This window comes from Kwoniella bestiolae, chromosome 6 (assembly GCF_000512585.2).
Source record: "Kwoniella bestiolae CBS 10118 chromosome 6, complete sequence".
Taxonomy (NCBI): domain Eukaryota; kingdom Fungi; phylum Basidiomycota; class Tremellomycetes; order Tremellales; family Cryptococcaceae; genus Kwoniella; species Kwoniella bestiolae.
Genome location: NC_089246.1, coordinates 554,748 through 567,010, shown reverse-complemented (window position 1 = coordinate 567,010; position 12,263 = coordinate 554,748). Strand labels below are relative to the sequence as shown.

Here is a 12,263-nt window from a genome sequence, read left to right as displayed (position 1 = left end):
ACCAGTCAAGGTTAGCTTAAGGACACCTACATCAGCACGTTGCCCTGCTGACGCATCACTTCTATCACAGATGCAATCCCTTCGATCAGCTTCAACCCTCGCCCGAGGTACGTCCCTTCCCATCTACACTCCGGTTCAAGGATATAACGCTAATATGTTGAGATGGGATGGTTATAGGCGTAAGAACTTTCGCTTCTTCTGCGCGTGCCTCGGCAGGATACGAGGATACCATCAAGAACATCCTCATTAGTGAGTCCTCATCTACTCCCCTTGTCGTTGAGGAAAGGGGGCAGTTCGGCATTGCCGAGTTGTGTTGGGGTTGAAAGTGTGGGAAGATGGTCAGATGATCAAAAATGAAGGACAGGATGGAATGGGGATAGTGGAGGATTCAAGGAGTCCGATGGGAAGAAGGAGTGAAGGAACCGACGTGGACATCATGTGGAGGACTTGGCTAATCTACCGCCCAACTCTCAGACAAAGACACCAAAGTCCTCGTCCAAGGTTTCACCGGAAAGACTGTGAGTCGGATTCAATGAGCACGACCGAGTATAGTAGCTGAATATGTTGATGTTACTAGGGTACTTTCCACGCTCAACAAGCTATCGACTATGGAACCCGAATGATCGGCGGAACCAACCCCAAGGTGGGTTGACTGATCAACCTACTTCATTTAGACATTTGGAGCTGATATGTAAAACCCCATTTGCAGAAAGCTGGCCAAACCCACCTCGGACTCCCAGTCTACGGCTCCGTCCGAGACGCCGTCAAGGAGGCCCAACCAGACGCTTCGGTAATCTACGTCCCACCCCCCTTCGCGGCAGACGCCATCATCGAAGCTATCGAGAACGAGATCAAGCTCATCGTGACCATAACGGAGGGTATCCCGCAAAGAGACCAAATCAGAGTATACAACGCTTTGAAATCGCAGAACAAATCTAGGATGATCGGTGGGAACTGTCCCGGTATTATCTCAGAGGGGTGTAAGATGGGTATCATGCCTGGACATATCTTCAAGCAAGGTAAAATCGGAGTTGTCTCTAGGTCTGGAACGTGAGTTGGGTCTGGGGTTTTTGAAAGAGATACTAGATATCGAATATGAGAGATGGTATTTGATAAGGGGAGAAGCTGACTAGCGGTTTTTGTTGTTTTGCTTAGCCTTACATACGAAGCTGTCAAGTGAGTCTGAGCGTTCCACTCTACACCCACCAACTTCATTTCGCTCTTTTTTCCATTCTTGAGATACCCCGCTGATATCCCCACCCAGCCAAACCACCCTCGCAGGCCTCGGTCAATCCCTTACCGTAGGAATCGGCGGTGACCCCTTCCCCGGAACTCAGCATATCGACGTCGTCAAGGTCCTCCTCTCCGACCCCCGAACAGAGGGTATCGTCCTGATCGGTGAAATCGGAGGATCGATGGAAGAGGAGGCAGCAGAGTACTTGGAGAAACACAACAAGAACTCTGCCAATCCCAAACCCGTCGTTGCTTTCATTGCTGGACGAACTGCCCCTCCTGGACGAAGGATGGGTCACGCAGGAGCGATCATCTCAGGTGGGAAGGGGGCGGCATCGGACAAGGTCGCTGCGCTTGAGAAGGCGGGTGCGGTCATTGCGAAGAGTCCGGCGCAGATTGGAGATCTCATGTTGAAGGCTATGAAGGAGGCTGGGAAGGCTTAGATGGATTGGATGGTAGATAGTGGATCTGGTAGTGACGATTCGGTATACCCTGTTGGTACTGGTGTAGGAGTGGTTCAGAATACAGTAGAGAGAGAGAGAGACTGGTTAAAACAAGTAAAATTTATAGCATAGTTGATAATATGACTATTTTATTCTCTTTGCGGATGTTATCATTATATCCATTGTCAGTATCATTAATGTGAATCGATAATATGGTACACAACCACAGGGATCGTATCTGTCATCTTAGAGATAAGATAGCACATTGACTAGCTTGACCATAGTGTATCTGCGAATCGCAAGAATTGACCCATGAACATAACAAAATCACATAACACGGTACCATACCATTTATTACTTGAAGATACAAAATGTTGAATAACAATTTCATTTCTGAAACCTTGGGTCCAAAACACCTATACCTATAAAATCTATAACACAATTAACAAAAATCGATACAGAATCAACCTCAACTTCCTATTTCCCATTGTACTAAGTATACATCCCACTCCTAGCTTCCCCATCTTCATTGGCATTCCCATGTCCACTGCCCGTAGCTGTCGTAGGTGTGTTAACCAGCTCATCGGCAAGGTCCAACCTCTGAGCAATCCCATTCCCTATGTTATCTATCGCAAGGGTACTAAGGAAATGTTCGTTCATGGGCGTCGCGACATCTTGTAACCCGCCAAACCCATTATTCCCTCCACTGTCCGACTCGGACTCGGCGATGGGTATCGAGCGTCCATTCTCAACTTCCATATCCCCTTCCCCCTCAGGTTCCTCCAAAACAGCATCAGGAAGGTCCATCTCCACATCCTGCTGTTCCTGAGCAGTAGCAACGGCCGTAGTCTGTCTGGCCAACGCCGAAGAACCTATCATCCCTTCTCCACCGGTCTCCTCAGATTCGGTCGAAAGGAGGTCATTGACACTTGCTGTGCTTGTCCCTCCCAGGCCGATGTTCGTGGATGGTTCGCCGGTCGGTCCAGAGGGTTCGACCTGCGATGAGGAGTTGGGTATTCTGATAGAATGGTTGGAAGGTCTTCGGGAGATGATGGATGCTCGCCTAGAGGCTATTTCCCAGGCGTCCTCTGTTTCCACGTCTTCCTCTAGGTTGGCGAATGTTCTCTGTGCGAGTATAATCAATTGTCAGCTTACCCTTCTGCCTCAAGCGTGTGGATGTGGGTATGGAGCTGCGAAGAGGTGGACTGAGTCACTCACACATAGGGGACATGAGAAACCTGGATGATGTTGTAGTAGCAATGGTCGGATACACTTGTAATGGAAGACATGTGAACATGGACTGTACGGGTGAACGAAAGTCAGCCACCCTGCCCTACCCATTCGATGACATCCCATCGAGAAAGAACGACGCATCAACTCACGCAATGAATAAAGACTGACAGACAGTCACGCTGAACAAACAGATACAACAATCCGTGACGCTCGCTTTGGCTTTCTTCGAGGGTGTACCCTTTTCTTTGTCTTTCGTATCGGTAGCTCCACCGAGAGCTTTAAGCTGTTTCAAAGCGTTTGTGCTGTAGTAGAAGAAATGAGATCAGTTTGTTCACTGGGGTATCAGATGAGATACTGAAAAAGGGGGAGAAGAACGAGAAACGAGAAAGGGTATTATGGTATTGTTGATAAGACTGAAAGCGAGGTCACTCACTTGAACTCGTTAGCACCGCTCTGCCACTCCCTCCCAATCTCCACCCTGATCTTCACACATCTGAACATCTCTTCAATACCGCCTTGGTAGTCTACCCCGAGTTGAAGAATATCACCGTCCTATTTGAACGATATATCAATCAGCTCTTGATTTATCATATATACTCAATCATGTTTCCTGAGGCAGCTGTACCCACATTCAACATTGTAGGTCTCGAATCGGTATTGGGACTTGATAATCTGATATGGTTCAGGAATGTCCCAGAGGACGAAGAGGTGTCCCGTATATAGAACTGAATTATCGAAACACCAATGTCAGTATACAATTCTTCCGTAGCTACACAAATATTGCAAAACCTGAATAGTCAAGCAACGACAAACGACAAAACTCACTTTACCTCCCTCCTCGCACCAAATTTCCGCATGCCCCCTACTAACCACCTTACTCTTAAATGCTACCTTCCCCGAAGTCAAATCACCCCCTCCACCAGCAATCGTCAGATGAGCTGATCCACCTCCCCCTCCTACCCCTCCTGCTCGTGAGTTCGGTCCAACAGTCGCACTTCCCCCAGCACTGGCATTTCCACCTGGTACAGGTAAGTTATTGTTATTATTGTTATTGGACTTATCGGTGAATCTACCGATTTTTAGAAGTAGCGCAGGGGGTCGACCGTTCACCTGAGGTCCAGCAGCTGAGACCGATTGAGCAGCTATGGCTGGAAGTACACCGGGAGGAACGATGATTGGGAGAAGTTCTCGGATGACGGGGTCGAAAGCCAATGATCTGGTGGATTCGAGGTGGGGGACCAGGCGGATTCGATAGGTCTTGGCATTTGGGTTCGAGGATGCTGGAGGTGCGGTAGTAGTCGATGTCGATGGTCCGGGACCGGGGGCGGGTCCAGGTACTCGAGGTGAATCTGAAGGGGGAGTAAGATGAAAATGCATGAATCGAGTTAGATCATTTCCCTCTTCTTCGAGCCATTCTGGGAGATGGGGTACTCTGAAGGGGTTGTGATGTGGATGAGGTGGATTGGGCATTGGAGGTTGTGTGTGGAAAAGAGATGATGAAAGATATAAGGCAGTTACGAGTTAAGAGCAGGAGATGCAAGGTGTGTAGAGAAGAGAATGGTAAAGTACTATCATAAGTAAAAATAAAGTACGATCCGATCATAACGGCGCAATGCAAGTTGTACATGCAATGCACTGTGCAGTAGTAGTGCAGGAAAATTCAAAGTCCAATCAACGCTCACTCACCTCCGTTCCCATTCGTATTAACATTAGCATTAGTATTAGTCGATATGTTCAACCCTCCACCACTCAACGGCGTACTGATACTCCTCGTCACGCTCCCACCCGTAGCCGCACCCGTCGTAGTCTCTCTGGACATGTGCGGGCCTGCCGACCCCTCTCTCGAACTTGCATTCCTACTTCGGTCCAAAGACGGAGAGGGGGGTACAGCCGGCGCCTGAGATGCATTGAGGGTATTTGCCCGTCCCCTGGTCCGCATAAATCCAAGGAAGGAGTGACGCGGGGAGGCAGGGGAAGCTGCCGTTCCTATCGGGGGTGTGGCGAGGGGTGTGCCTGTAGGAGTGAAGTTGTTGTTTGGCAGGGGTATGTGGGTGGGTCGAGAGGTAGCTGAAGAGGAGGTTGGGCGGGACATCCTGAGTGAGGTGGGATCGATGGAGAGTAAGGGGTAGGGGAGGAATGTCGCTGGGTGGTTCTGGTTTGGTGATGACGTCGTGGATGGTGGGGATGATGATGTACCTTGAGCTTGAGCTTGAGCCTGGGGTCTGATTCTATGACGAAGAGATAGTGGGAGAGGAGTACCGGATGTACTGCTCTGTCGATGATGTTGAAAGCTTCTATGTGTTCTGATCCTGCCAGGCGATGATGATGCGGATGATGGAGGGTGGGATTGCACAGTATCGGAAGGGGCGGGTGCGAAATCGCGATTGTTAGATTGACATTCACGGATTTGGGTTAACGTGTCTGGCTGGAAATGATATGAATGGAATGTCAGCATTGTACGATTGTTGTTGATTCGATGTGGACGATGAACGAGAATAACGATGTGATTGATGATATGAAGAGGCGATATAGAAGAGTTTGAGGTGAAGGAGAAGAAGCAGAGTAACAGCTGACAGCATCAAGCGTATGGTATATACACAAACCACCTCCCTCTCCTCACAGTGGCGTACGATCAATCAACCACATTCAGGAGGGGTATGTGCTATTTCTGGGAAAGAGAATGGGAGGGTCCTTCAGGCTAGAAGGTCAATGCGAGGGCTGAGGGTTTATAGTGAAGGAGGCAGGATAGTGTGCCTCGACTCGCATTGATCATGCAGCAGTAAGATTAGATGATGGATGACGAATATTGATGATGGTATGTGTGATAGGGCCACAAGGGTTCAAAGGGGATATACGATAGGGTCAAAGGATGTGGTTGGGTAGATACATATCCAAAGTGGGGAAACGAACAGTGTCAAGATGACAAACACATTGATCGATATGCAGATGGAAGCAAGGCATGACGTATGAGAAGACAGCAAGAAGACATACTCACAGTCTATATGATTGACAGTGATAATCTCTATCTACTTCTCTCGCCCTATCGATGGAAGGCTTGAGGTGTCCCTGCAGCAAGAGGCTTATGTGTGTGGAGTATGGGTGATCGTTGATCGTTGCTCGTGCGGATCTCAAGATGCTTCGGGTGTTGGCTTGAGGCTTGATTCCCTGGACTCAGAATGATGGTATCTAGGTATCGCTCAATTGGTGGTGTATCGCTCGAGTTGGTGCCTTTATCGATTGTGTGGTGTATGTATATGTATACGGAGACGGCAGTGGGTGAGACATGAGCTTGATTTCCGGGGTGCACCGTAGTCAGTGATCATCTCGCTGTGAACCGAGTATATCGTATATCGTATATCGTATATCGTATATCGTATATCGTATATCCTTAATCCACGATTACGTCTTACACTCCTTCTCACTGATATATTATCAGCTGCGTAGGGTGATTTTCCCTTATACTGCTCTTTAGCTTGGCTACTCCACCTCATCTCACTACTTGCATACACTGGTACCGGTAAGACATGCGCATCCTCGCATCTGTGGGCCGTCCATCTCTTATGCAGTACTTGGATCAGTCCATATGATATATACAACATGCATAGAAGAATCTCAATAAGTTCAATGCAAAGATAGCTTGCCTGACCAGCGCGAACATATACTCATACCAATGTACTTATCGCATCTCGATCTCCTCAATTTCCTCTTCCTCCTCCTCTTCATCTACAGGTTCATTCTGTATATTCATCATCTCCTCTTCATTGCTCAACGCCTTCTCCTCCACCCTCTTACTAGCCAATTGCTGGCGCTTCTTTTTACTTGGTCTGTTCCTCGTACTGGTCTTGGTCTTACTTTTCATAGCTGTTGATTCGTCAGAAAGCGATTTGCGTTTGGACAGTCGAGGGGATATATGGAGATCTATCTGGATGGTGGACTGTATCATAGTGTTAGTGATTGAGCAACTTTTCTGTGTTTGGGAAGATTTGGCTTCGTTGGGTATGGATCACCATAATAAGGGTATCCATTTGATACGATGCATTACATCTCACGTCTCGAGATTCCAATGGTACAGAGCGACACAAGTAGACTTAACTCACCTTGATACGAGCCTTTCGATCCGGTACATCCTCCTCGACAGCCCCGACATCAATCAACCAACCTAAATCTGAATCTCCATCTTTGCCCGGGTCAACCATCTGTCCACCTGATGGATCATCCCTGTCTTTCCCTTGTACCGTGGACTTTGGTATCTCGTCGACACACTCCACCGAGCCAGTCTTGATCTCATACCACATCCCCTTCTCGCCCTTTGGATATGGTAACAGATCCAGCAGAGCATGTAGGAGAAGAAGGGACTGAGGAATGGCCGCGCCGATAGCGTGGAATCTGAGCGAGGTGTAGCTGTGTAAATCACAGAAGGAAATTATCAGTCTATAACATATAACTTTCACATTTGTGTACATATGGAGGTCATATGCTCTGTATGACATACTTACCCCTCATCAACGACCAGACTCCTACATCTCCCCAATAACATCCCTAACCCCGTCTTCCTAGTTACGAAGACCACCTCTCTTCCAAACCCGTCTTTCGTGCTATCACTTCGTGTTTTAGAGATACCCTGCAGTGGTTTGAGGGGTATCGTCGATGTCTTGCCATTGGGATGAGTGGACGAAGACGGGTGCGAGGATTTGATGGGTTTGGGAGGTAACGGTGGAGGTATTTTGCGTTTTGATGTTGAAGGATGTGCTGAGGCAGAAGGGTGGGGAGCTGAGGGTTTGCGAGGGAGGGAGGAGGGACCTGCATGGGCGTTGAAGTGGCTCATTGTGATTATGTATATGGTGTGTATGTCATAAAAGAAGGAATATAGTGCTGAAAAACAACTTTACACAACATTTTATTTATCGGCTATCATGAACTGCAGACCTCAAGCCTGTCTGTATATATACAAGCCAAAACGCACAGACCACGTGACACGCCGACACAACTCTGTAGCTCAGAGGATAGAGCGCAAGGCTCATAACACTTGAAACATAGAATTTAGAGAGATACATACATACCGTAGTATTTTAAACCTTGAGGTCGCTGGATCGAAACTAGCCAGAGTTAGCTTGATGCTTTTTTGCGGTTGATCGACCGGACCGCGTTTTGGCTGTGATGCCGGCCGGGTTCAGTAACGAGCGGGCTGGGCCTGATGACTGATGATGCAATTTTTGGAGTTTGGGGGAGTATGTATCTTTCTTTTTTGTTGATGATGAATCGTTTCGTTGAAACGAGTGGAGTATTGACAAAGGCAACGAGACAGAACTCCATCTTGAGGTGCAGATGTCACATGTCTTTTGGGCGCAGAGTGGTGCTTAAAGAGGGTCTTTGTTACGATATCTCGTACATGTACATCGTGTGCAGGAGACGAATTGTACTTGTGTTTGACCGTGGACCGCTCTATTTATACTTCATACTTGTATGAACTCGACTGCTAGACTGCCGATGCCCACAATGAAGTCACAATGATCCGCATTGTCGTGAGAGTGAGCGGCGTGCTTGTATTCCAATCGATGCTCTAGCACAAATTGTGATAAAATGAAAATATTGTGCAGTAGTAAGATAGATTGGCCTCGTGATATGTTATAATCCAGGGGTGAATGATTTATGATGTGCCCTGACTAAACGGTGTATGCATGTAGTGTAGTGTGGGGAGAAGGGAGATCGGTAAAATTCCCGACCGTACTCACTTTTTTATTTTCTGAATTGTCCTTTTTTGAAATTTCCCTGTTATACCTATGAATGAAATGCCCTGACCACTGACCACCTCACACATAGCATTTCGAATTATTCCTCAGTAGTCAATCATACAACAGAGTATCAAGTGTCCTTTCTTTCATCATCACCATCACTATCATCACTATCAGCCGCAGTAACAGTAGCAGTACATATCACACCCAGTAGGAATCACAGTGAGTCGCACGAGCATTGTCTCGCGTGAAACACACACTCGCAGCTGCTGACTCATTCCAGTCATCTACCTCCCTTTCCCTTATCCCTCCCTCATCCAAGCTGTGTATCATTATCATGGCAGTACCCACACCACCTACAACAGCTTCCACATCCACCTCATCCACATTCGACCATCAATGGCGTTCACCTCCTCCTCATCAGACTCCCCTGGCAGAGGTATGTCCTTTTTCATGTCGAAATACAAAAAAGTCCGAAATGGATTAAAGTGAAATCCGCACGTCCCCGAGTGCTACATCACCTATCCTCCTATTGTCCAGAGAGAGAACAAAAAAAGAATGCTGATGATTGTGTGTATCTCTATGTATATGCGTGTACTCTACTCCTCATCCTTATTGTACTACCATCCCATCACACAACCGACTTGACACCTCCCACACCGCCTTTCTGGAAATTTCACTTTCACTTCCTTTCACCGATAAATCTGACTCTCCCACTTTTTCCAATCATTATTATTCCACGCTCAACTTTCGACCTCCATTCGACACCAAACCAATAAAGCCCGCTTCCCTACCTGGACTCGGAGCTGGACTACTATCGCCCAAATCAGCTTCTTCGAATCCCAACGCCCACATTCAAATGGGTAAAAACGACCTCCTCCATCCTTCTTTCTTACCCCCTTGCGAACATGGTCAAGATGATGGCGATATGCATGCTCATGCTTTTGGTAAGTTCCCTTCTACTATCTCGTATCCTCAAAGTATTATTGACTTGACGATACACGGGTGAACTTGTCATAGACCTCCTTTCATTATCAGGAAACAATGTCTCTCCCTCAACTTCCTCCACCATAAATCCCTCCAGACCCACCATGCTATCTACCAAATCCACTTCTAACGCTGTCCCCTCGTCCGTCCCTGCTCACAACACCTCCTACTTATCTGCCTCGAGACCTCCCACAGTGAACATTAATGGTCATTCGAACGGAAATGGACATGTGCAGGAGAAGAAGGAGAACGGTAATAATCCTCCTAAAGCACGTAGGATGAGTAGCTCGACGACTGGTGTGCTGGGAAGAGGGAAGCTGGGGTTGACTGGTCCGTCGGGAGAAGGGAGCTTGGGCCTTGGTGGGATGGGTAAAGACATGTGAGTTGCTGGTTCAATCCATTCGGAGTATCTCATGGTAATTTCCATTGAGGGGCAAACGATCTTGATACGTCCAGAGACATAGACTATAGACTGAACTGACACGTCCTTTCCACAAATCAGAAGGAGCTCCTCATACAACAATGCCGCACCAATCCCTAATCGACGTCCCACCATCAGTGGATCTCCCGTTCCCCAATTATTCGATTTTGCCAAAACCGATCGAAGACCCTCTGCGCCTGCCTTATCGCATCGCACGGCATCTGCTGTGCCTGCGTCTTTACCTGTCAGAACCAATATGCCTCGTGCAGTACAACATGAAGATGATGATATAGAATTGGATATGGAATTCGACGGTGATGATGATGATGATGGAGAGATCAAACCTGGTAGTGACAGGAGCGGAAGTGCGGATATAGAGATGGATGGAGATGACGATGGGGAGATCTCCAAACTTGCCTTAGGGACTGGTAGTGGTGGTGTCAAAGGTAGGCGAAAGGGTATGGTGTTCAAGTGCGAGACTTGTAAGAAGGTGAGTATGCCTTTTGGATTACGCGGTATTGTGCCCTGGTTTAGGCGAAAGCTGTATTCTGTGTGAACCGGAGTGAAGCTGACAAGCCTTATTTGCACTTCAGGAATACCGACATCCAAGTTGTCTAGTGAAACATCGATGGGAACACTCCCCACATTGGAAAGAACCAACAGCATTGAGTATGAGCAAACATCAACAAGTGCAGATGCTCGAGGTGAGTCTTCTCTCATCTATTAAAGCATTCCTGTGCATGTTGCTCATACAAATGCAATAGGCTGCCGCCATTCTAGCTCATCTCGATCCCACAATGAACCCTGGTCGATCCCTACCAAACGATAAATCATTGTGGCCCGCTATCCTAGAAGGCAAAGCTGCTGGTCGACCACGATCATCTTCAAGAGCTATGCGAGATCCGTCTATCCTACGTTCGCCGCCTAGCTCAGTCATTGCTCCTCTCACACCATCATCCCTTCGCGAACCTATGAGTCTGGGTACTTTGGCCGAAAGACCAAATGGGAAAGAGAGGAAATCGTCCCCCGGATCAGACTCCACGACCTCTTCGATGGGTGCTGGCGAACCCTACATACCGGCTAATCAAAGTGGTCTGGGAATACGTAACAGCTTCTCCAATGGTAATGTTAACAACGTTGAATCGCCACGTACGAGTCGACCAATGGGAATAGTCCCTACCACCAATGGACGCCAACATTCTTCGTCCATCTCATCCGCTCTTGGAGCTGGAGTTAACATGCCCGGTACGCCCCACTCGATAGGTTCCCTACCTGATATGTCAGGGCTGAACTTCCATTCTGCCGGAACACCCACTTCACTGGGTATGTCGCCTATACCTCCGAGGTTCAAGGCTGGTTTAGTGGGTGGAGGGATGTTCGGGAATGTTCATACGGCGGTTCCGTCCAGCTCGGTTCGATCGGGCGCAGCGGACTTACCGGAGGACGAAGAGGAGGACGAACAGGACGATTGGGCGAACGTGAGAGGGAAGAGCAGTTCGGTTGAGGCTGAGTCATATCCCAGGGGTAAGAATGGAGGGTCGCCTGGTGGAGGGGAAGAAGGATGGAATGGCATGGCTATGGAGATGGAACTGTGATACTTGTCGTGGAGGAAGAGGAAATGCAACATCACACCATTGTTTTTTAACGTTGTAAATATCTGTTCTCAATTCGGGATCTAGGGGTTCTTACGATTTCTATTACCTGAATCCTATGTGGAGGATCTCCAAGTGAATATGACATTTGGTCATTTATATGTGGTACAATCTTTTTTATATTTTTTCCAATTCTTCCGTCCTCCATTTTATCTTTTTCAATCATTCATCATCTAAAGTATCCAATTGAGAGTATACAGTAACAGTAAGAAAGATAAATTATGCATTTACGATACCGGATAAGTTGGTCGTGCACATAGTGGTTTGCTGAGTGACTTTGGGGGTGAGATGAGCTGCTATGAATATTCGGATATTGGACCTTCACACATCCTGGTCTTGGTCGTTGAGTCGTTTGACAAAATTCCTTTGACGATCGTTCGCACATGGAGCACAGCTGTAGAACTGATTTCAAATGACATCTGTCCAAGGAGATATTTAAGTGTTGATTCGCAAAATGACGTTGATTAACCCCAATCACAATCTTCTCGTCATCGTCGCATGAGTATTCACGTAGATTCTCGCCTCCCTTATCATTCTACTGACTCTCCTTGGTGATTCTGAC

The 12,263-nt window shown here is 47.6% G+C and overlaps 5 protein-coding genes across 5 annotated transcripts; 2 read left to right on the top strand and 3 right to left on the bottom strand.

Annotated features, from left to right (window-relative positions):
• Positions 1–70: 70 nt before the first annotated feature.
• Positions 71–1,676, top strand: I302_107407 (uncharacterized protein; the record flags this gene model as incomplete). The annotated part of the gene is made up of 7 exons (XM_019193461.1): positions 71–107; positions 178–249; positions 475–518; positions 578–643; positions 710–1,050; positions 1,156–1,176; positions 1,265–1,676. 7 exons carry the CDS (start codon positions 71–73, stop codon positions 1,674–1,676), a joined length of 993 nt encoding a protein of 330 aa, XP_019044938.1.
• A 492-nt stretch (positions 1,677–2,168) lies between these two features.
• Positions 2,169–4,379, bottom strand: I302_107406 (uncharacterized protein; the record flags this gene model as incomplete). The annotated part of the gene is made up of 6 exons (XM_019193462.1): positions 2,169–2,801; positions 2,895–2,976; positions 3,059–3,211; positions 3,343–3,461; positions 3,539–3,634; positions 3,735–4,379. 6 exons carry the CDS (start codon positions 4,377–4,379, stop codon positions 2,169–2,171), a joined length of 1,728 nt encoding a protein of 575 aa, XP_019044939.1.
• A 208-nt stretch (positions 4,380–4,587) lies between these two features.
• I302_107405 (uncharacterized protein) lies at positions 4,588–5,364 on the bottom strand (the record flags this gene model as incomplete). Its single annotated transcript, XM_019193463.1, has 1 exon — positions 4,588–5,364. The coding sequence occupies one exon, from the start codon at positions 5,362–5,364 to the stop codon at positions 4,588–4,590; it is 777 nt and encodes a 258-aa protein (XP_019044940.1).
• A 1,221-nt stretch (positions 5,365–6,585) lies between these two features.
• I302_107404 (uncharacterized protein) lies at positions 6,586–7,734 on the bottom strand (the record flags this gene model as incomplete). Its single annotated transcript, XM_019193464.1, has 3 exons — positions 6,586–6,843; positions 7,007–7,310; positions 7,406–7,734. 3 exons carry the CDS (start codon positions 7,732–7,734, stop codon positions 6,586–6,588), a joined length of 891 nt encoding a protein of 296 aa, XP_019044941.1.
• Positions 7,735–8,978: 1,244 nt separating this feature from the next.
• Positions 8,979–11,644, top strand: I302_107403 (uncharacterized protein; the record flags this gene model as incomplete). Its single annotated transcript, XM_065870456.1, has 7 exons — positions 8,979–9,080; positions 9,423–9,588; positions 9,662–9,822; positions 9,865–10,007; positions 10,131–10,539; positions 10,643–10,753; positions 10,814–11,644. 7 exons carry the CDS (start codon positions 8,979–8,981, stop codon positions 11,642–11,644), a joined length of 1,923 nt encoding a protein of 640 aa, XP_065726528.1.
• Positions 11,645–12,263: the final 619 nt, after the last annotated feature.